Genomic DNA, 22,991 nt, shown 5'->3' on the forward strand with positions numbered 1-22,991 from the left:
AGCCCCTCCCTCCACCCATGGGCTCCAAGGGCCGCCTTGTTCCCCCTCCGTCCCCCACTTGCAAAGCCCAGCCCGAGCCTCCTGTCTCTGCGCCCTGGGCTCTCCTGCTGCCTACGGTGACCCCCCCTTGAGTGCCCAGGGACATGCCCAGCCCAGCAGTTTCCCCCAGGGGATCCGGGTGCTGCCCCTACGCTCACCCCGACTCGGGGACGGCGAAAGACACCGAGCACATCTCCCAGGCACCGGGGCCTAGACTGGCACCAGGTTGATGCAAACCCTTGGAACAGGTGGGTGCAGGATGCACTCTGCCCCCTGCTGGCAGCGGCGGGCGCTGCGGCAGACCGGGCCTGGCAGGGCGTTCTGTGCAATCTCCCAGTCTGGTTTCTAGACGGCGTCCCCAGGTCGGGGCTGGGGGCCGGACGGGAGGGAAGGCAACCAGCTCTGAATCCTCAACAGCGGGGCTCACGGTGAACCGGGGTGCGGGAGCTGTTTGCTGCGCCGTGGATGCCTAGCAGGACAGGGTGAGACACGCCAGCGGGTGCTGGCCGGAGCCAGGGCAGCTCCGCTTCCTGGCCATGGGTGTAGGAAGGTCCGCTCGGGCCCAGGCGCCCTAGGACAGTGCTTGCTTTCTGCCAGGCTGCACCCACGCTCCAGGCCCCAAGAGCAGCTGCTCAGGACGGCCACATCCCCAGAGCCGCAGAAGGGAACGTCCCTCCACCGTAGGTCCCGCCGCCACCGTGTCCCCTGGAGCTGAAATCCTCCGCGGCACCATGGAGCCTCTTTCGGGGGGCGGTGCAGCCAGGAGGGGAGGGTCTCAGGGGAAGACACGAGAGAGAAGTAGGTGCTCGGCCTGGTGGTGGGTCCGGAGCGGCAGGGGCTAGATCACGTTGTCGAAGAGCTGCATGGACCGCATGATGTTCTCGTCCTGCAGGGGAGAAGACGCATCAGGGCGCAGCAGAGCCGCGTGACTGGCTGGGGTCCCCGCCGCCCGCACCCTGCGCCCCAAACTCAAACCTGCCCTCAGAGGATCCGCTCTGCTGGGGCCTCGACGCCTACAGCAAAATCCAAGTCTAGGGCCCGGCTCCCCCGCGGCAGAGGGTCCCCCCTCACCAGCGTATCCTGGCACCCTCCAGCAATGCCGAGGGCCACGCTGGGACGGAGGCTCAGAGGCGCAGGGAAAGTCCTGGGGGGGCTGAGGAGAGACGGCGCCCTCAGCCGTGCGACTCATCGGAAAGGCGACGTCTGGCACAGCACCCGCAGCACGACACTGGAGCACCGAATCAGCCTGGCACCCAGGGGAGCGCACCCGCTCCTGCCCCCACTTACAGCCCGTTCCTGCCCGGCCTGGCTTCGCTAATCCCCCCCGGGCAGAGCAGAGGGGCAGCGGGCGAGGTAGGGCCGGGCATGGCCGGCGTGAGGCAGCCACGCATGAGAGCGGGAGAAGGGCCCAGCCCGGGCCCGCGCCGCGACTTTACCTTCTGACACGACTCGATGAACTCCTCGATTGTGACCACTCCGTCCTTGTTCCGGTCCATCTTCTGCAAACACACACAGCGTCACCGGGGCAGCAGCGGGTCCGGAGACCAGGGGAGAGGCTGCATGTGCCTGGGGGGGGGGGGGGGGGGAGAATAGCCCCCCACACACACTCTGATCCCTGCCTGGGGGAGCGGGGGGAACAGCATCTGCCCAGGACAGGGCTTTACATGGGCGTGAGAGAGCCCAGGCTGCCCCCCGCGCTCAGCTCCCAAAGCCCCACCCTGGGCAGAGGACGGGTGAGCTGCTCCCGGGGTTTCCCTCTTTCTCACCGCTTGGAAACTCTTGTGCACCCAGAGCTGTTAACACAGGTTTAACCACAGGGTGGGGGGAAAGCTCAAACCGCCCACTTCAGGGAGGTGGCTGGGGGGGTGGGAGCCTGCCGGGGGGGCAGTTCACCCCATGGGGAGGAGCCCTGCACCTCCCTCAGTGGCAGCGGGGTGGTTATGCTGGAGACAGGACACGGGGCTGGATGGAGCCTGGGTCTGAGCCTAAAATCCTTCAGGGCTTTCCTCCTTTGGGGGTGTGGGTGGGGGTCCCCCTCTCTACGCTGCCCGGAGCAATCTCTCCTTTCCCTCCTGGCCCCAGCCCCCTGGGCCCTTCCCCTGCTCACCGACCCCTTTCCCCACCTCCGGAGGGACCCCAGAGCCGAGGCTCCGCACGTCACACCTGGAAAAAGTTCTCCACGTGCTCCTGGGGGGCCTCCTCCCGCATGGCCGGGTAGGTGTATTTGCCCATCATGTCATAGATGGATTTCATGATGTCCAGCATTTCCTGCAAGGGAGGGGCCCGGAACCGAACAATTAGCAGCGCCCGCCCTGCAGAGAGACACCCCCCCCCCACTCTATGCCCCACTGCGGGAGGTGCCTGGGACCCGCTGATTTCTCCCAGCAGCAGGGGACGCTCTGGGCAGCTTCTGTAGCCAGCCAAGGGAGATGGAGACGTGCCGTGGGAAGGGGGCGACCCCCTCCCGCTGCCAGGGGGAGACACGGAGGAGCTGGGGGGCCTGGGCTGGAAACTGATTGCCCCCCCCCCACAGCTCTGCGGATGCCCCTGAATCCTGACCCGCAGCCCCCTGCTCTCCCAGCCCTGGATCTCCTGAGACGAGGTGGCCCCGCGGCATGTCATCCGCCCCAGCCTTTCCCAGGCGCCCGCTGGCTCCCAGCTCCGCCCGCACCCACCTCTTTGGTGATGCAGCCGTCTTTGTTCAGGTCGTAGAGGTTGAAGGCCCAGCTGAGCCGGTCGTCCACGGTGCCTCGGAGAATCACCGACAAACCGGCCACGAAGTCCTGCAGGGGAGGTGGGGGTTACAAGGACAGCCGCGCTCGCAGGCGCCTGGGCCGTCAGGGCACGCAGCGTGAGAACAGCCGGGCGGGCTCAGCCCAACGGCCCAGCTAGCCCAGGGCCCCGTCTGGGGCCGGTGCCGGATGCTTCAGAGGGAGTGAACAGAACCGGGCGATTTCAAGTGAGCCGTGGGTGACCTTGAGACCCCCCCAGCGCTAGCTGGCCCGCTGCTGGCGTGATGCGTACCCCAGCGGCGGCAGGTCACAGCACCGTCAAACCAACAGCTCTGAGCGTAACCGTTCTCGCACCATGTGCGTGCCAGGACCCACAGGGGCTGTACAGAAACGTGCTGCAAACAGGTCCTCGAAACGCATCTTCCCACAGCGCCTCAGACACGCCTGCGGGATCCTGTTTTCCAGTCGCACGCTTTACCTCGCACGGCTCCACGCGGCGTTTCACTGCCCCTTTGTCGCCCGGTCTCCAGCTGTTCTGCGCTCCCTGGGTAACGCTTCGCAGTCTGCTTTGGACTTAACCCCCTGGAGGAATTTTGCATGGTCTGTCCCTAGGGGCGGGCGGATGGGGGCGACTGCCCCGGGCCCTGGGCTTTGGGGGGCCCTGCTCCAGCGGGAGGGAGCCGGGCAGTCATGTACCGAGTGGGGGTGCCAGGCTGGCCCTTCACGCTGTGCCGCAGGGGGCGCAGACAGCTGCCCCTCAGAGCCTCCTGCACCCCCCGTCCCCGCTGCGCGTCGTGAAGGGCCGGCTCAGCCCCCCTCCCTCAGCAGACTGGGGGGTGAGGCCGCCCCGTCTGAGCTGGTGCCGGGCTGGAGCAGGAGAGCCAGGCGCTGCGCAGCGGGTAAGTGCGGGGGGGGTGGCAGAGCCCCATGCAGAAGGAGGTAAGCAGCATGTTCCCCCCTGCAAGTACAGACCCCCCTCTCCCCGGGACAGCTGGGGGCAGCACCATCTTGTGGGAGCCGGGGACCCCTCCTGCCCTGCACAGGGGGAGGCGGGGTCGTGTGAGCCCAGAGGGGGCCCAAATGTAGGCTTGGCCTCCAGGCGCTGGAGACCCAGGGTACGCCACGGGAGCCGGGAGGGGGCCCACAGATTGTGGTTTGCCCCAGGCCCCGCACCCCCCTAGAGACGGCCCTGTTTTCCACCTCACTGTTCACCCGTTTCCCAGCTCATTTATAAACATGTTGCACAGCGCTGGTCCCAGTGCAGACCCCTGGGGGACCTGCTAGTGACCTCTCTCCATTCTGAAACCTGACCATTTATTCCTACCCTTTGATCTCACTAAACTGGGTGGCTGGGCAACAAAATGACGATGAAATGCAAAGTCACGCACATGGGAAAAATCACCCCAGCGATACACACAAATGCTGGGGTCTGAATGAGCTGTTCCCACTCAGGAAAGAGAGCGTGGCGTAACGGTGCAGAGCTCTCTGAAAACAGCTGCTCAGCGTGCAGGGCCAGTCAAACAAAGCGAACAGCACGTTGGGAACCATTAGCAAAGGGTTAGATGATCAGACAGGAAATATCACAGTGCCGCTGCAGAAACCCACGCTGCGCCCACACTCTGAACAGTGCCTGCAGCCTGGCCAGCCCATGTCCACACAGCTACATTCAAACCGGGAAAGCTGCAGAGAAGAGCAACGAAAACCATGAGGGGGACGGAACAGCTTCCAGCTGAGGAGAGGTTAATAAAACTGGGACCTCTCATCTCAGAAAAGAGACAACGAAGGGGGGATATGATAGAGTCTGTGACACGCTGTGCCCCACGCACACCCGCACGGTGTGATTTGTGTATCACTTGTGTTCACCCTGACAGTGCAGCTGGGTGTTGTCCGATGCAACGCAGGCCAGGTGAGGCGTTTCTGGAATCTCACCGCACACTGCACGTTACTGTTGTGGTAGCGTGTTTCCTGCAGTGTCACACACGTACAGATGTGAAACCGCTGTGTCATAGCCCCCACGTGTGTCCACAGGGCTGGACTAGCTGCAGACAGACACACAGCTGGGTTTCCAGCCCCGCAGAGCCCTGCACACAGGGACAACGAACTGGCCTGAGCACCTGTGAGCACTTTGGCTGAAGTGGAAAAAATCCCGCCCATGGCCAGACAGGGCCGATCACCTGACCCAGGGGGTGCTGGGGACCTTGTTCTAAGCTGGGGTGTCTTTGTTTCAGGCTCTCCGCTGGAATCTTTCTCCCAAGTGACACCAAGGGCTGGCACCTACCCCCAGGGAGGGGGAGCCTGGCTGCAAGATAGATCGCAACCAGCCCTTGTGGTCAGCTGACATCATAGACGCTAACGGCATGGATTGAAAGAGACGGGAGCATGACTCTGAGTTTAGAATACGAGTTATCGTCTCGTGAATGGTGATTAACTCCTGGACTCATTTATTCATCTTTTAGTTTATATCACTGACTTGGAACCACTTCAAATCTTGCTGTCGTCAATAAACTTATGTTTGTTTTATCTAACGCAGGGCGTGTGGGTTGAGTGTGCGCAGAGACCTCACTCAGGGACAGAGCTGGTGCCTAGCAATGTCTGTGATAAACTGACAGACAAGTGTACAGGAGCTGGCTGGGTGCAGCACTGAACCCTGTCAGACGGCAGTTCTCGGGGTCACGTCTGGGACTGGGGGTGGTGGCTGGGGGTGTATCCGATGAGTGGCTGGCCAGAAGCGCTTCTTCACTGGGCCAGCGACCGAGTACTCACAGGAGGCTGGGTGTGGGCCAACCCAGGAGTGGGTTGTTCACACAGCAAAGCGGGGTAAGTCGGGGCCCAGGAGTGAGGAATTGGGGTGACACAGCGACACACCAGACTGGATTGCGGGGGGTGTGGGGACGTCACAAGGTCATACAATGATGACTGGTTGGAGAAAGTGACTAGGGACGTGTTCTTTACCCCTTCACACAACACAAGACCCGGGGTCACCCGCTGACATTAAGAGGCAGCCGGTTTAAAACAAACATAAGGCAGCGTTTCTTCACCCAGCGCACAGCCAGCCCGGGGGACTCCTTGCCCGGGGATGTTGTGAGGTACAACAGGGTTCAAAAGAGAACCAGCTAAGTTCCTGGAGGGCAGGGCCATCACTGGCTATTAGCCAAGACGCTCAGGGACGTAACCCATGCTCCGAATGTCCCTAGCCTCTGACAGCCAGCAGCTGGGAGTGCATGACAAAGGACGGATCACTCAATAACTGCCCTGTTCTGTCCATTCCCTCTGAAGCCCCTGGCACTGGCCCCTGGGGGCAGACAGGATCCTGGGCTGGATGGACCCTTGGTCTGAGCCAGCACAGCCCTTCTTACGTCCAGTTCTTTACATCACCACACGCCGGCAGCGAAACCGCGGGACTCCAGGCACAGCTCTTCGCTTGCGTCTCCCTCGTGGCTGCTAACAGAGATTGCACCTCCCAGCAGAGCACGCCCCTCGTTTCTACAGGGGGCCAATTCCCCCCCAAGAGAGGGTCAGGCCAAGGTCTAGGGACCACTTCCATCTTGCTCAGACCCTCTGTGCGCTGGGGCAGTCCCAGAGTGAGACCAGAGGGCCCGGCTCACAGCCTCCGGCCGGAACTCAGACCCAGCTTGTGGGATCTCACCGCCTGACACGCTGATCCTCGTGCTTGTGGAAAACCCGGCTTGTGATTAATCACCCTGGGGGGCCTCTGATGGACAAACCCCAACCCTGAGCATCCAGCACGGCTCGGCTTTATTAATCATCGCCCGGCCTGAGCCGGGCTGTCACCTGGGTAACTCAGGGACAAGATTACCTGGTGCTTGACCGTAACACTCCGGCTGAGCCAGTCAATAGAGGGGCCAGGAGCTCCCCAGAGCCAGGCAGCCTCAATACCCTGCATCGTGCAGGGGGTTAGACTAGGTGACCCGTGCGGCCCCCTCAACAGAGCTGCATCATCCAGCACTGCCACCGCCAAGCCGTCAGAAATCAGGAGTCAGGTGGGAAGAAGTGATGAGACCAGTTTAAAAACCTGGGGTTCCGGTTCTTTGCCTTCTGCCGTCGGAGCCTTGCAGGGTGACAGGTCCAGGCTTTTCTCCCCAGCCGGGAGGGCGAGAAACTTGCTGTTTTTACATAAGAACGGCCAGACTGGGTCAAACCAATGGTCCGCCTAGGCCAGTATCCTGTCTGCCGACAGTGGCCAATGCCAGGGGCTTCAGAGGGAATGAACAGGACAGGCCATCAAGTGATCCGTCCTGTCAGCCCATTCCCAGCCTCTGGCAAACAGCAATCCCGGCCTAGCCTGGCTAATAGCCATTGACTGACTATCTAGCCTCCAGGAACTTATCTAGTGCTTTTCTGAAGCCTGTTGTGGTCTTGGCCTTCACAACATCCTCTGGCAAGGAGTTCCACAGGTTGACTGTGCGTTGTGTGAAGAAACACTGCCTTTTGTCTGTTTTAAACTACTGCCTATTCATTTCATTGGGTGATCTCCTAGTTTGTGTGTTATGAGAAGCAGTAAATAACACTTCCTCATTTACTTTCTCCACACCGGTCATGATTTTACAGACCTCTGTCATATCAGACCTCTGTTTCATAGCAGCCTTTAACTACCTGAAGGGGGGTTCCAGGGAGGATGGAGCTAGGCTGTTCTCGGTGGTGGCAGATGACAGAACTATGAGCAACGGTCTCACGTTGCAGTGGGGGAGGTCTAGGTTGAACATTAGGAGAAAGTTTTTCCCTAGGAGAGTGGTGAAGCACTGGAATGGGTTACCTAGGGAGGTGGGGCAATCTCCATCCTTAGAGGTTTTTAAGCTGAGGCTTGACAAAGCCCTGGCTGGGATGATTTAGTTGGGGCTGGTTCTGCTTTGGGCAGGGGGTTGGACTAGATACCTCCTGAGGTCCCTTCCAACCCTCATCTTCTAGGATTCTATGATTCTATCCCCCCTAAGTTGTCCTTTTTCTAAGCTGAAAAGTCCCAGTCTTATTAATCTCGCCTCATATGGAAGCTTTTCCAAACCCCTACTCATTTTAGTTGCCCATCTCTGTACCTTTTCCAATTCCAATACATCTTTTCTGAGATGGGGCAACCAGCTCTGCCCGCAGTGTTCAGATTTATAAAGAGGCAATGTGACATTTTCTGTCTGACACTCTGTCCCTTTCCTAACATTTCCCAATGATTCCCAACACTCTGTTAGCTTTTTTCACTGCCGCTGCACATTGATGGACCGAAAGGCAGATGCTGAGAGTCTCACATCATCACCTGACTCCAGGATCTGGGGCTTTAACTCCAAACAGTGCCAGACTCGCAATCAGTGGCGAGAGCTGACGACGCTCGTTCCACCCAAGTCCCACCTCGACAGCATTGGACTCAAAGGCTCTTGCCCCAGCCCCCAGGTCCTGTCCCAGGCAGGTAGGTGCGGAGGCTCACCTCGAAGCTGATAGAGCCATCGTGGTCGGTGTCAAACGCGTTGAATAGGAAAGTGGCATAGGTGCCGGAGTCTGCGGGAACAGCCAAATGGAGAGAGTCAAACAGGGACTTACTGACAGAGCCTGGGTACAAATGACTTGTCATAAAGCAGGGGATGGAGCCAGCTTTTAGATGCCAACCTGGGGAACTCACTGCCACAGGAAGACAGACAGCTTCAGCACTGCACCTGGCTAATTTGGTCCTAGTCATTCCAAACTACATTAAGGGTGATCCACTCTCATGCTCCAGGGCATCAGTGGATGGCAGCAGGGTCAGGAAGGACTCCCAGCACAGAACAACGTGCTGGCTTTCTTTTCACCCTCCTCTGAAGCTTCAGGCAGGGGCTAGAGAGGGACACGGCAGCAGCCCAGGGAGACCCAGGGCCTGAGCGTGTGCCACTATCACATTCACTTTGAGAGCCTGCCAGGGGCACAGGGCGGGGGCAGGTGGGGTGAAACCGCAGAAGTTGGCTCCAGGGAGGCTGGAGAGCCCATGCCCGAGCTGCTCTAACACGCTCTGACCCCCGAGACCCAGCAGCTCTTTGTGAGCCAGGCCCCTGCCCACCTCAGCGCTGACTCCCTATGCCCCCCGAGACCAGAGCTCCTCTTTGAGAAGGTGGGGCAGGAGCCCCAGCGAATGGAGGCGCGACCACGCCTGACTTGGCCATTTGCACGGGCAGGTGCCCGATTTGCACAGACAATCACGGCAATTGCACACACACAAGCCAGACATGGCACTGTGCTTACACAAACGCAGCCTGACATGTCCGGCCCTCTGGCCCCGAGGGTGGCTGTGTGGCAGCCCCCTGTGGGGTGGCAGCCCCCCTCCCATGGGCACTGTCCTGCCCTCAGCCCCCCTTTGCCTCCCTGCAGGAGCCGAGTTGAGGGGAGAGCTCACCTCCCTGCGGGAAGAACTGGGAGTAGATCTGTTTGAAGTTCTCTTCGTTAACGAGGCCACTCGGGCACTCCTGCCAGAGGGAAAATCACAGACAAGATCACACCCCTCCAAACCGCCAGGGCTGGACTGGTCTGAGCACAGGACAGGGGGCCAGGCTCTCCTCGGGAATCTACCCCCTGGGACCTGGGGCCAGTCACGTCACCTCTCTGGGCCTCAGTTTCCCCACTTGTGACACAGAGACCAGGATCCGGGTCTACCCCGCGGGGAAGGCGAGTGAACGGTTGTGAAGGGCTTTGAAGATGAAGAGGCCCGGGGCTGCATTCGGTGCCACGGCTCATTCTGACTCCCGCTGGGGCAGCGGAATCGTCCGCTCCCGGGGTTTGCTTCCAAACCAGGGCCAGCAGAGAGCAGCTGGAACGCAAGCTCGAAAGCGGCTCCCCGGCCAGGTGTCCTCCGGGGGACCCGCTTTCCGGGGACCGTCTTCCAGCTACACCAGAGGAACGGGACAAGGGTTTGCTCCCGGGGCCCCAGAGGCGTCTGCATTGCAGTGGCCGGGGAAGCAACTCCTGTAGGTACGATCAGAACGGCAGGCCCCTTGGGGACAGGAGACTCCAGCAGCCCGGCCCTTGTAGGGCACAGACTCCTGCCTTCCCCCTCTGGCTGTGCTCATGACAGCATGTCTCTGTGGGGGGGCAGGCCCCCTGGGGCTCGGGGCCCCCCCGTGCGGCATACGGACACAGCAGAAGTCACAGCCCCTGTCCCAAAGGGCCCCCAGCCTAACTCCAGCCCCCGCCCTGCAAAGCTTGGTCCATCTAGGAACTGCTTCCCCCACCGCTGGAATGCGGCCACCTCTGGGCTGGAAGGCGGCGACTGGCTAAGAGCGCACCAACGCCGCGCAGCCCCTGCACCCCCTAGCATCCCCGAGCGCTCGGCAAACTCTCGACACGCATCCCCACGGGAATGCAGCCACTCCTGGGGTGGAACATGGCAAAGCACCAGCCCGCAGCCTTGGAGTGTGTGTGTGTTGGGGGGCGGGAGGGGGTTCGGCAAATGCCAGTGGAGCCCTGGGATCTGTCGTGTCTGTGCCGAACAGACAGCGCCTCGGGGCCTAAACGTGCCCCCTCCCCTCCTCCGGCCTGTGAGCAAAGGGTCTGGAGCGCAGCCAGCCACCCCGCAGGATGACGGGCCGGCTTCTCCCACCAGGGTTTGGCCCCGGGCTGCCAGGACGTCTCAGGAAGTTCAGTAGCCCCCTGCTCTGGCACCCGCCCCTCCTGGGCAGGTTCCTGCGGGCACCAGCAGTAGGAGAGGGGACGCTGGGGGGCAGAGGCGGGACGAGGAGGGGCGACTCACGTTCTTGAAGCCCCGGTACAGGACCTGCAGCTCCTTGCGGCTGAACTTGGTCTGTTCCTGCAGCAGCTCCAGCCCCTCGGGGCGATGGCAGACCGTGGACAGCTCGAACTCGTCCTCCACGCTGTCTGCAAGGGGGAGAGCGGCTCAGACCCCCGCCGCCGGCTGCCCCCTGCCACTGGCTACCCCCAGACGCGGCAGCGTTGTCGTCCCCCCGCCCCACGGCCCCACGGGGAGACACGCCTGGAGGAGCGGGGAGCCGCCTCACACCGGCACCGCCGGCCTGTGGGTCCCTACAGCCCTCGGGCCTTGGCGATGTGGGGCCAGGCTGGACGAGGCGACGCGGGGGGGCTCCGTGCCCCCTGGGCTGCAACCCTCTGCCGAGAGGCAGTTGTGGGCAGGGTGGGAGGCACCAGAGCCCATCCCAAGGGGCAGCTGCCTCAGCCACACACATCCCCCCCCCCCTCCCCCCGGCCCCGCATCTCCAGTCTGTGCCCAGCCCCACACGGGGCATGGCCGGGCCGAGGCGCTGGACCACGGAGAGAAGGGCCCGGGATGAGCGACGGGACGGAAGCTGTTGAAGGGCCCCCACCCCCACAACCCTCCCCTCATCCCGCCCCTGCCCCGACACACACCGCCCAGCCCTGTATTTCCACGGGAATCTGGTTCCCCAAACGCATCAGCCAGCCCAGCGCCCGCCCCCCCCCCCACCAACCAGTGCCTCCAGGAACCTCGCATTCACCCCCTGCCCCCCAGCCCAGGGCTGCGGGAGCCGCTCTGCCACCCGACTTGCCCATCGCCGGGTCTCTCTGTCCCCCCCCGTGTGTCCCTCTGCCCCAGCGTGCAACGGAGACGCCCCGCCTCCCTGGCATCCAGCCTCCCCGCTGCTCTCCCCCATCCCTCCGCCGCCCAGCGTGGGGCGACCTGCCTGGGCCCAGACTGGCAGGCCGGGCGTTGACCCCGCCTACGTGCCCGGCTGGTTACAGATCAGCGAGACCGGGCTGGATGTCGTGGGCCATCCACCCGTCGCCTGCCCGCGCCGCTCATCGCCATGCAGGTCGGTAATTGGCCAGCCCCCGCGACAGGAGCCGGCCCCCCACGCGCCCCGCTTTCCCCTAGGGCTGGTGCAGATCACTGAACGTCAGTGATGGGCCAGATCCGTTTGCGCCGTCGGCGGGACCAGCTGGCCGGGAGGTGAAATGAGATGCCCGGGGATGAGGGAGTATTTGGAGCTGGTGCCTGGGACTCCGGAGACGGGGTCCCGGCCTGACGCTCTGCTCCATCCCACCGAGAGAGTGGCTCCCCCTCTGTGCCACGTGCTCCCCCTCTGCAGAGGGAGAGGGGGAGACACCTATCGTCCCGAGGAGCAAGGAGCCTGGGGTCCCGTGGACGGCAGGTGCTGACGGACGGGCGCCCCAGCATGCCCAATGGGCACCAGTCGAGTGCTCCCCGGCAGGCGTGAGGCTCCTGGCTGGCTCCGCCCGACCCTTTCACTGCAGGGTCGATTGCAGAATTGAGTATCCGCGCCCGGTTTGACTGGCACCGAGGGGGAGCCCCTCCGTGACTGGCACCGGCCCCCCCGCCCCGGTGCTCGAAGCGCTGGTGCCTGGCCGCTCTCACCCCCACGAAGGACCAGCAGTTCCGGCAGCCACCTGGAGCTCTGGGCAGGCCGCCGCATCCTGGCCCTTTGTCCCTCCGTCCTGGGCAAGCAGCCCGGGACGGGAAGGAGCCGCCAGGCCAGCGAAAGGCCGGCCCCAGCGGGTGTGACTCAGGAGCGGCTTCGCTCAGCCGGGCGGCGCGAGATCAGCCGGGTTGAGGAGGCGAGACCTGCGCTTCCCCCACCCGGTTCGGCTCCCTGGGGCGGCTGCACGTTTACCGGGGCTTTGGCCGATCCGGCTGGCGGCCCGACAGGTTTGCACCGGTGCCTGCCGCCCGCAAAACGCGGCCACCCGACAGCGTCTCCTCACGCGAGGAGACGGAGAGCCCTGGGAGGGGCAGGATCACCCTGCGCGAGGGGGCGGGTTGGGGAGGGGGTTCCCCGGCCAGAAGGGAGCCGAGGTCCTGCCCGGGCCACACACACACACACGAAGGGAAGAAGCGGCACTTGCTTTCGCTGACTGAGGGGGTGGATTGGGGCCGGCAGCAGGGCAGCAGTTTGAGGAGTCGCTGCTTCAGGGCTTTTTTGGTTTGGCCGGCCGGGTTGCCTGGAAAACACAACAGTCACCAAGCAGAAGGGTTAACAACGCAGCAGCCCCCCCCCCCACACCCTCCGCCTCCGCCCCGCCAGCCCCTGGGATGAACCCAAGGGAAGACGCAGCCATGCCGGACACGGGCACTGTGGGCAGGGAGAGCCGTGCGCAGCCATGGGGCAGCCGGGCCCGGCGCTGCCCCCTGCCTTCCCCCCGCCCCAGCCCTGCAGGAAGAGGAACAAACCCTTTGCCAGCCTGCAGCCCTGCCCCTGCCCAGCCGGGCTGCCTCTCTCTCGGAGGGTGGGGACCCAGCTGGGTGGCCGTCAGGCTGCAGGGCCTGAGGGATTGTGGGGTGCCCCCAGGGAGATCTCCCCCTCTCCTGTTGCCGGAAGGAGGGGCCCTGGCTGTGCGGGCGAGAAGGGGCGGAGAGGCGGTTCCCGCGCTGGGGCAGAGGGCTGGACGCGGCGGTGGGTGTAGGGTCTGGGGTAGCTGGGGGCTCCCCCCGCCAGCCAGTGCCATGCCCCGCTCCCCACAGGTGAATTCTAGGGGAGGCCAGGCTGGTGACACACCCACAACACTCGGTGGGTAACAAACACGGGAGAGCATCGCACAACCGCCCGTCTCAACCAACCACTCCCAGCCACTGGCATGAGAGCCGGGGGGGAAAGCAGGACGGGGCGTCTGCCCCCAAACGGGGGCCCTGGCCCCACTGAAATCAACGGCCATCAAGGACACGGGGGTCAGGATTTCACCCCCCGACGGCAGCTCGGCCCCAGGGTGGGAATCAGGGGTAATGGGTCACAAGTGATCGCCAGCGGGGGGCTCAGGAGGGGCCCACACCCGGAGCAGGTCCCCAGGGAGGCGCAGGGGTCGGGGGGCTGGCGGGCGCTGGATGAGCTCCCCGGGGATCGGGGCACTGAGCAACTAGCCACGCGCAAGGCAGGAGTCTGTGACGTTCAGACTGGCAGCCGCTGATGGGCCAGGGCAGGGCCAGGGAGGGGGAAGCTGCGGTGAGCGGGGCCGGGTTTGTTCCTTTCCCCGCTCCCCAAAACACAAAACGGAGCCGCACAAATTAAACTGCAACATGCAGCCGGCGCGGAAAGGCGGATGGGCCGGCAGGTGGGGGGGCAGGCAGAGGAGGGGGGCAGGCAGGGGGGATCAGACTCACGCGGCCCTGGTTTGAGACAGCCAGAAGGAGCCGGGCATGAGGCCGTCACCGCTCCGTGGGGCCTTGGCAAGGGACCGCGACAGCCGCCCTTCTAGCACCCCCCCGAGAGCTGCAGGGCTTCGGGGTAGAAGCTGCCTCTGCCCCCGGGACCGAGCTGGGCCAGAAATGACTCATTCCCTCCCACCCCCTGGGGACTCTGAGCTGGGACGGAGAGCCCAGGATTTACGTGAGCAAAGGAGACACAGCATCAAGCCCAGCTCTGCCGGTGCCCCTCAGTCCTGACCCGCAGCCCCCCGCTAGCCCAGCCCTGGGCCAGCGTCCTCGCCCTGCAGCGATGCTGCTCCAACTCCCAGGCCTGCTCTGACCCAGCCCTGCCGCTGCCACTCACGGGCTCCAGACACCATCCCACGAACTTCTTCCTCTGCTTAGCGCTGACAGGGCGGGAAAGGGGAGACAGCAGGTCTCCCCGGCCCCTGCAGCTCAGCTGGGGGGGTTTGCCAGGTCCCTGGGGCGGCCCGACCCCGTCTGCTCTCCAGCCGCTTGCACTGAGGCCTGGGCTTCCGTCAGTCCCCCTGCCCCGAATTAACTCCTCAGCCACCTAGCCTGGGTCCTCGCCCTCCGGCTGGCACACCCAGGCCTGCCCACCTGCGCCCTCCCTGTCCCGGGGCGGGGCCCCTCTGGGCTGTCTCAGACCGGCAGGCAGAGCGCAGCAGCCTCCCTGGATGACACGGACGAGGGGGGCCAGAGCCGCCGCGAAGAAGGAGAACGGCTGGGGGGGGTGGGACTGAAGCCGATGGGTGCAGTGTCCCTCTGGGGCTCTGGAAAACACCCTGAAGTTTATTCTGATCCTAAAAGAATTTTTGTTGCTTTCCATTTAGGGAGAAAAGGGGACGTTTCACAGACGTTGTGTGTGAAAGCTTCGTATTATTCACAAAGTCACCTATCCTAAACACAAAACAACCTGTGCTCTGGTCTCACCAGCTCTTGAGCAGAGCCGTGGGGATTTGGCCAAGGGAGAACAGCCCACCCACGCAATGCACCGCAGAACCACACCATGGGGAGAGGCAATCCAGGAAGGAAGGGCAGGGGGTGGGCGGAAGAGACAGAGGAAGCATCACACGGAGAGAAAGATGCAACAGAGAAGAAACTCCGGTGGAAACTCACAAAGGCAGCAGGTAAATGCACGTGCAGCAGGTCAAGTCGGGTGCAAGTTACACTTTAGTTTGTAAAAATAAAGAAGAAACAAAACACACGAACATTTTCTTAAGGATGGAAACCAACCAGGGGCAAATTCCAGGGGGCTGCAAGGAAGTGGGGTGGGAGGCGGCTAATTTCAGCACATGCAGTTTAACAACAGGGGGGGGGGGGCGGCTGTTCGGGGTGGGTGGGGGTTGTGGGGTGGTTGGTTTTTTGCTGTCCTGGCTTTTGCTCTGTCCAGTCTCTGTGGGACGCTTGGTCTGGAAAGGTCAGTGGAGTGTCTTGTGTCTTTTTTCTCTACACAACATTGAGACCCCGAGGAAATCCGTGTGTGTTAACTACACACAAACATCTGAAGCCCAGCTACACAATACGCTGCAGCTCTGTTAGTTCCTGCAGCAGACGGCAGGAAGCCCTGGGGGGGGGGTCCCCAACTATTCAAATGGATCCCCCCCCTCCGCCTACCACCAGTCCCCTGGCTAATCAGGCTGCTCTTTCACTAAGCGAACGTCACACCCGCGCACGCACCCTCCTTGCCCCCTCGCCACGAGCCGTTAAACCAAGCAAATAACCAGCCCCGAAGGAAGGAAGGAATCTGTCGCAGATTGCTGCCTCCTGGATCGGAAAAGTGACCCAGCGCCTGCCGGGGTCCCGGGGACCCCGCTCCCACACAGGGCGCTCAAGGACCGGAGTCCGTGGGCGGCTGGATCTGGTGAGCGCTTTGCCGCTGGAGCCAGCTACTGATCCCTCCCTCTCAGGCAAAACAGACGGCCGATGACGGCGTGATCTCTTCCGGCGGCCACGGCGGGTCCCTAACAAGCAGCTCTCCGGCCCCAGCAGCCAGGAAGCGGCTGTGGGGAGCTGAGCCAGTCTGTGACCCGGGCCGGATTCCCAGAGCAGGCTTTGAGCAGGAACCGTTTGCCGGGGCACAGCCCGGTCAGCAGGAGCCCAGTCCAGGAACCGGCTCTGCTCATCAGCCTGGCCGGGATCCCGCCGGTGGGGTGTGATCCCCCGCCAGGGCCCTGCACCCCGGGATCAGCCCCTCCACACATAACCAAATACCCCCGGCCTGCCAAGCCACTGGGTAAATCACAGACCGCTCCGGGCGGGGGGATGACATGAGCTGCCCATGAGTCCCTGCACGCTCTCGCCCACGCCGACGGGCACGGCAGCCGCTCAGCACCGGGCCACGTGCCTGCGAGGAGCCGGCTTGTCTCGAGGAGCTCAGCCCTCCAGAGCGACCCTACGTAAACAAACCAGAGGCCCAGGCCAACCCTAAAACAGCAAGCCAGCGTGCTGAGAGCAGGACCAGCGCCCGCCCCGCCGAAGAGACCCTACAACAACAAGCCAGCACACAGCCCCTCCAACGAACAAAGCGCCGTGCTCGGATTGCACGCCCCGCATCTTCCACCCCAGCGCCCAGCAGCCGCCGTGGGACGACGGAGCCAGCCACGCCCTGCCTGGCCCCCGCGCAGTGGAGGCCAGGGTTGGGTCTCAGCTGTTCCGGGCAGGATCCGGGCACGTTGCCAGCCCCAGCGCCCACCCTGAGTCACGCGGGCGGCGCGTCAGCAGCCCTTGGCTGGGAGCCGCTGTAGCCCAAGCCGGCCAGGCCTTTCCTGCATGTGTGGAGGGAGCCGCCGTTAACCACCCTGTCCATCGCAGTCTAACAGCCTCACCTAACATTTCATCCCAGGCTCAGTGACGCCTTTGATCCGCCTGCCGGCCCCTCCCCGGCCCCGCTTCCTCCCAGCCGGGCCCGTTGCTCCTGGCTGCATTATTGACGCCGCACTTCGGCAGCCGTCATCCAGCGCGCTGGCTTCTTGCCCCGGCACGTCGCGCGCCCGGCCCCGCTGCCTCTCAGGGGAGCGCGGGGAGCAGGCGGGGCGAGGCGGCACAGCTAACCCCCCTCTGGGGGCGCCCCGGGGCAGCCGCAGGTTTGCAGATCTGCCGCGGGCGCGCCGGGGGCTGGGGTGGGGGGCACAGCTACGTGGTAATGTCGGCCCTTTAAACGATTCATGGATCTCTGCGCTCCTCCAGCTCTGCTTGCCAGCGCCATTAGCTCTCACCCTAGCCGACCTCTGGTGAGACAGCGCGCCCCAGCGGAGACGGGCCCACCTATTAGACCCGCCCGGGCATGCTGGACTCTGCCTGCCAGGCAGCCCGTGGGCAGGAACGACTGGCGAGATCGTTGGGGTTATTTAAACAGGAGACTGCCAGGGGCCGAGAGCTGAGCAGGCTCCCCAAACGAAAGGGCTGGGGCCGGGATCTCCACAGCAGCCACGCTGGCATGAGATTACCCGGGCACGCCGGGCTCCAGGACATGAGCTGCGCACCAGCGCGGGGGACAGGAAGAAACAGCCCCCCCCCGGGGGAGTTTTTAGTTCAGCCGGGCAGCTGCTGCCTCTCCCAGAAGCATCCGGCATAGGCCGTCCTCAGGCACTGGCAGTACCGCAGCTCTGACAGCGTGGCACGGACAAGGCCCCGCAGTGCTGGACTCAGAACTCCAGCGCAGCCTGTCCTCATACACACACCTCATACACTGAGCCCGGGAGCAGACACGGTGCCAGGGCAGCGCCTGCTTCCATCTCCTTAGCTCTGTCCATACGATGCCCACCACTAATAGGCAGCCACCTCTGAGCTGGAAGGTGGCAGCTGATTAAGAGCTCCATTAGAATGCCCTGCCCCCACAAGGTCAGGTCCCGTAGTCCAGCCGCACGAATAGATTGCGCTCTGCCGGGGGACTGGGGCAGAGGGGAGCAGAACGGGGTCCCAGCTCCGAGCCCCGATGTCCTAACTCAGCATGGGACACCAGCCCTCCCCCCACCTCAGCATGCCTGCGTGGGAGGGGAAGGAGAAGGGCAGGCTGCATCGACTGGCGCAGGGGGGATGGCACGGCCCTGGAGCTCCATTAGCAGCCCGAAGTCATTAGGTGTCTGATTTCACCCGCCAGCGCAATGCAGCCGGCCTCTCTGTGGTCACAGCGCGGCCCTGGCAGGGCTCGTAAATAACGCACGGGGGGAGGCGGCCGGGGGGGGGGGGGGTAGTGCCGGGGACAGGAAGATTTGCTCGCGGAGACACATGGAAATTCATCCCTGGGGAGAGCCATAAGTGGCCGTGGGCCTGCCGGTTACTGGCACTTGCTGGCACGCATGGGGGAGGGAGGCGGGGGGAGCTCGGAGCTGGTGCAGAGACGGGAGGGGAAGGAGCAAACCGCAGGAGGCGCTCAACGGGCCCCGGGCTCGCCTAGGTGCATCGGGCTGTGGGGCGCCCCCCGGGCATGGATTAATTAATGATTTACTCCACCCGTAAATAAAACCATGGGTCTCAGCACACGTTGAACTGCTGGGGAAACTGAGGCACGGAGATGCCAGGAGGGATTTGGGGGGTGGTGGGGAGTGATTTGCCCAAGGTCACACAGCCAAGCAGTGGCAGCGAGGGGAACAAGCCTCCCAAGCCTCCCTACCCACTGGACCACGCTGCCCATCTGTCAGGCCTCCGTCTCCCCAGCGGCGGGTCGGGGACAGGGAGCGTCACGGCCTGGAGCTCACAGGTGGGGGCGAGTGTTTGCAAAGTCCTTTGAGATCCTCAGACGGCGGGGGCGACAGTACGGACAGCACCACCCTCCCTGGGCTAGGAGCCCCTGCCCCGCCCAGCCCTGCCCCCCGCATGTCCCCCCCATACCTCTTGCACAGCTCTGCCCCCCCAGTGCCACCCCTTGCCTGGACCTCTGCCCTCTCAGCCCCGAGTGCCCCACATCCCCGTACAACCCACAGCTAGGATGGCGGGTCCAGGCGAACCAGGCAGGGCTTCATCTGTCATGAAAGGGGCTGGGGGCTCAAATGAGGCCCCGGAGCCAGGCCTCCAGCTGCAGATTCCTTCCCTCCCCCCGGGGCGAGTAGGGAATGGGGCGGGGGGGGGGCCTGTAGCAAACACGCCTGTGCCAGCGGGACCGGGCTGGGGGCACCCGCTGGCTTTGGGGAGGCTAAACTCACAACCTCGAGGCAGGGAAAGCAAGAGCGGCACGTCCGCGCCGCCCCCTCTGCGCCCAGACGCTCTGCCCCCCAGGGACCAGCTCTGGGGACCTGATCCCCAGCCGCAGCCAATTCATCCAGCGGCGGGAAAGGGGGGGCGGGAGGTTTCAGCCATGGCAAGGGGGGCAGGAGAACAGGCCCTGGGGGGCTGGGTCAGCAAACCCACTGGCCGAGGGAGGGGCCTGATGCCCGACAGGGGCAACAGAGGTCCCAGCTACTGCCCCAGGGCTGGTGGGTACCCCCCTCCTAGCGCCATGGGGACAGGAAGAGGCTCTGCCTAGGGGCAGGGCCCCCTTGATAAGACCAGATGCCGGGAGCAGAGCCAGAGGCGCAGGCAGGGGGCTGACGCCCCTTAGGGCAACCCCCACTCCATGGCGAGCTGCTGGGTTCCTGGGGGGGAGGGACGACGACGACACAGGGAACACGAGAGAAGCTGCCCCCCGCCCCCGTGCCCCACAGCCTTGGTTCCAGCCGCGGGCTATCGCAGTGCAGAGCGGCCAGCAATCGATGCCGGGACTTTGGTGGCAAAACTCCAGGGTTTGGGCGTCCGGGTGAGGACACGGCCCAGAGCGAGGGGGGCAAAGGAGGGGAAGGGTTTGCTGCATCCCTTAAAATTATAGACCCCCCACAATGCATCTGGGGGGCAGCATTCCCCATAACAGCTTTCCAGGATTCCCTTGGCCCCGTGCACATCCCTCCAGCCAGTCCCCCTGTGCCCTGTCCCGCTCGGAGCCCCCTGTGGTTGCTCTGCCACGATAACGAAGCCAGCCAGCACGTGGGGGGCAGGAGGGAGCCCCCCTGCTCCGACAGCACCGGGAGAGACCTGGGCTTATCGCTCATGGGAATCAGGACTCCTGGGTTCTCGCCCCAGCTCCGCCTGACTCGCTGCGTGACCGGGGGCCGGCTGCTTCCCCCCTCTGTGCCCAGCGGGGCAGTGGCTGGAAGCGTGGCGTGGGGCCGTGCGGGAGGACGGAGCAGGTTAACGGCAAATGCTGGATGGCTTCTCACCCTGCAGACAGCAGCTGTGCTCAGCCCCTCACCCCAGCAGCACCGGCACGGAAAGCACCCGGGAAGGCAGGTGCAGTGGATTCCCAGCCCCAGGCTGGCGCGAGACAGGCGCACGTGCCCATGAGACAGGACGGGGCACGTCTCCAGCCGGAGCCCACGGGGCGGCTGAACAGGGAGGGAGGTCTCGGAAATGGCCCCGGCCTGGTACAGCCGCAGGCAGCTGAGCGAGGGCTCGTGAAGTAGCCCAGGCTACGAAAAACGCTGAGCAGCTATGGAACCAATAGACCAGCCAGCCTGGCCCCCGCTGCCTGCCCCCCAACCAGGCCATTAGCCCCACCTGGTCCCCCACCGCCTGCCCCGCCAAGGCAGGGCAGCTGGACTGGGTCAGGCCCAAAGGCCCTTCTAGTCTGGCGTCCCGTCTCCAGCAGGGCCCAGTTGCCCACTTCCCCTAAGCCCGGCAAGCCCCAGCTGCAGGGCTCGCTGCAGCGACACACCTGCGGCGGGGAGTTCCGCAGATCTGGTGCTGTGTCAGCTGAGGACGCGCGTCCGTCGCTCGCCCCTGTGGGTGCGCACGGAGCTCGTCAGGGGCCTCGATCCCGTGGGCACGGACAGCTGGGGCGAGCGCCTGCATGAGGGCGGGCGCCTGGTCCGGGGCAGGACCCTCTGCCCTCACTCGCAGAGCACCCGGCCCTTCGTTTCATCCCATCAGCCCTTGCTTCTCACCCCGTGGGGCAGCAGGGGGAACGGCGAGGGTGTTTTCCCTGTCACAGGCAGGACCTGCCCGGCAGTCTGGGCCCAGGCAGCTCCCACCCTTCCTGCCCCCGAGGCTGGGGACTGGCTGCCAGGATCTATGCAGGGGGTGAGGAGGTTGTATTGGGCCCTTGCTACCCGCCTACGGGAGGATCCCCACCTGCAGGCAGGGGCTAGGACACACAGCAGAGCAGTTCCGAATCCACCCCGGGGAGGTCAGGGGAGTCACCCCAAACTCACTGGCCGCTCCAGCGAGCCCAGCTGCCCCCGGCCCCTCTGCCCTTGAAGAAAGCTGAGCAGCTAGACAGCCAGGCCCCACCTCGCCCGTCCTGCCCGGGGCAGGGCAGTGTTCCCAGGGAGCAGAGAGCCCCCTGCCTTCCCCAGGGGAGAGGGGGGCTCAAGCCAACTCCCAGCCCCACAATGTCGTGCCCCGGGGCACTCGCAAACTGCCCCCAAGCGCTGGGCACTGCCGGAGCCTGATCTGCAGGGCTGGGACATCGACAGCGCCCTGGCTGTTCAGGGTGTCCTCCGCTCACCCCAGCCTGCCTCTCCCGGGAGGCCCAGAGCGGCTGGCGGGTGTTGCTAGCCACAGCTGTCCAGCGACTAGCCCAGGCAGGCCCGGGCGGCAGCGACACGCGTTACCTTCCAAGGAGACGGGTTCGAAGAGGCCGAACTGCTCCAGCACCTTGACGAAGAGAACCAGCACCACCAGCACGGCGATCACCTCCAGCCCTTCCAGGTTCATGGTGGGGGGAGCTCATGGCAGGGCCCCCCACCCCCGCCTCCGCCTGGCTCGATCTCCCAGCGCCCGGATCAGCCAGACGCCACAGCCACCGGGACACGCATCGCCCCGGAGCCGCCGGCGCCGCCCAGGGGGCATCAGCCTTCACCCCTCCTCCTGGGGGGGCCGCGCCATCCGGCGCCAGAACCAGCGCGGCCCCGGCCCTCCAGGCCCCCACGGCGGGGCCACCCCACGGAGCCGGGCAGGGGGGCGCTGGGGGAGCCGGATAGAGACTGGGCCGGTCCTAGGCAGCCCAAAGCATCCGTCCAGCTTGCAGGAGCAGGGCTGGAGGACGTGTGAGAGCAGAGAGGGAGCGAGGCATCGCCGCGGGAGGAGTGCGGGGGGGGGGGGGGTGGGGGGGGGGGGGCAGCCTTGCCCTCCCATTCCAATGACACCACCTCCATCGATTTGCTTAATGCGGTTGCTAAGCAAACGGGCCACAGATATTAAGAGCATCTCCCCGCCCCTCCGGGGACGCTGGGTGAAACATCCAGAGGGAGGAACGGCTCCGATACATCCCCTCTGCCCCCCGTCCCCCACCCCGGCGCCCTGGCCCCAGCCAGCCATCGGGGTGAGGGCCCCAGGCCAGGCGTCCCCCACCCCCCTCGGCGCGCCTGGCACCGCACGAGAAGGAGAGCAACGTACCCCACGGCAGAGGGTGCTGTCTAGACTGGGGGGCCAGGACCAGGCCAGCCTGCGTGCAGGGAGCACAGGGACAGTTTGGGGGGAATCTGCCCCCCCCCCCCCAGTTTGTGTGTGTCAGACAGGCCCGGGGAGCCAGACGTCCCAAGTTCAGTAGGGCTGCACGCAAAGAAAAACAAAGAGCCTGCCCTGCCCTGCCCTGTCCTGCCCCGCGGGTCACCCGAACTCGCCCGGGGCTCCCGGCCAGCACCAACGCAAAGGCTCCAGCTCCCCGAACCTGGTGGGTCCTGCTCAGGCGCCTGCCCCATCCTGGCTGGATCCTCAGGCAATCCCCAACCAGCATCTTGCACCTCCCCAGCCCAGCCCACAGCCCATAGCCCTGCCCCGCTCTGCTGGCCCTGGACACTGACCCGCCGGGTCCAGCCTCTGGCAAGGGACGGACCCTGCCCTGGGATTCGGGGAGCGAGGGCCAGCGCCGGGTGGGCGCGGTGATAGCAACGTTGGGCACTTCCACGCCCGCCGCCAGTCGCGGCGCTCGAGGCATTGCAGAGCGGGCACAGAGCCAGCCTCGGGCACCCGGGGGTCACTACCCCCATTTCCCTGCTGGGGAAAGCGAGGCACAGAGCGGGGATGCGATGCCAGGGCCAGAATCACCCCGTGAGTCAGTGGCTGAGCTAGGCAGGGAACCCAGGCTGGCGTTCGGCACAGGGTCACCCTCCCCCCGGGTGGCAGAGGGTCAG

The 22,991-nt window shown here is 64.6% G+C and overlaps 1 protein-coding gene across 1 annotated transcript in view; it reads right to left on the reverse strand.

Moving 5' to 3' along the window:
- Nucleotides 1–116: 116 nt before the first annotated feature.
- KCNIP2 (potassium voltage-gated channel interacting protein 2) overlaps nucleotides 117–22,991 on the reverse strand; it is a 74,837-nt gene continuing 51,962 nt past the window's right edge. The window contains exons 2-9 of the mRNA XM_067537089.1: nucleotides 12,594–12,689; nucleotides 10,489–10,613; nucleotides 9,139–9,208; nucleotides 8,203–8,273; nucleotides 2,715–2,822; nucleotides 2,203–2,307; nucleotides 1,476–1,538; nucleotides 117–925 (exon numbers count right to left, since the gene is read on the reverse strand). Coding sequence (XP_067393190.1) covers nucleotides 878–925; nucleotides 1,476–1,538; nucleotides 2,203–2,307; nucleotides 2,715–2,822; nucleotides 8,203–8,273; nucleotides 9,139–9,208; nucleotides 10,489–10,613; nucleotides 12,594–12,689 — 686 coding nt within the window. The 3' untranslated portion in view covers nucleotides 117–877. The remainder of the gene's footprint in view (nucleotides 926–1,475; nucleotides 1,539–2,202; nucleotides 2,308–2,714; nucleotides 2,823–8,202; nucleotides 8,274–9,138; nucleotides 9,209–10,488; nucleotides 10,614–12,593; nucleotides 12,690–22,991) is intronic.

This window comes from Emydura macquarii, unplaced genomic scaffold (assembly GCF_026122565.2).
Source record: "Emydura macquarii macquarii isolate MOO-44397 ecotype Brisbane River unplaced genomic scaffold, CSIRO-AGI_Emac_v2 contig_3692, whole genome shotgun sequence".
Taxonomy (NCBI): domain Eukaryota; kingdom Metazoa; phylum Chordata; order Testudines; family Chelidae; genus Emydura; species Emydura macquarii.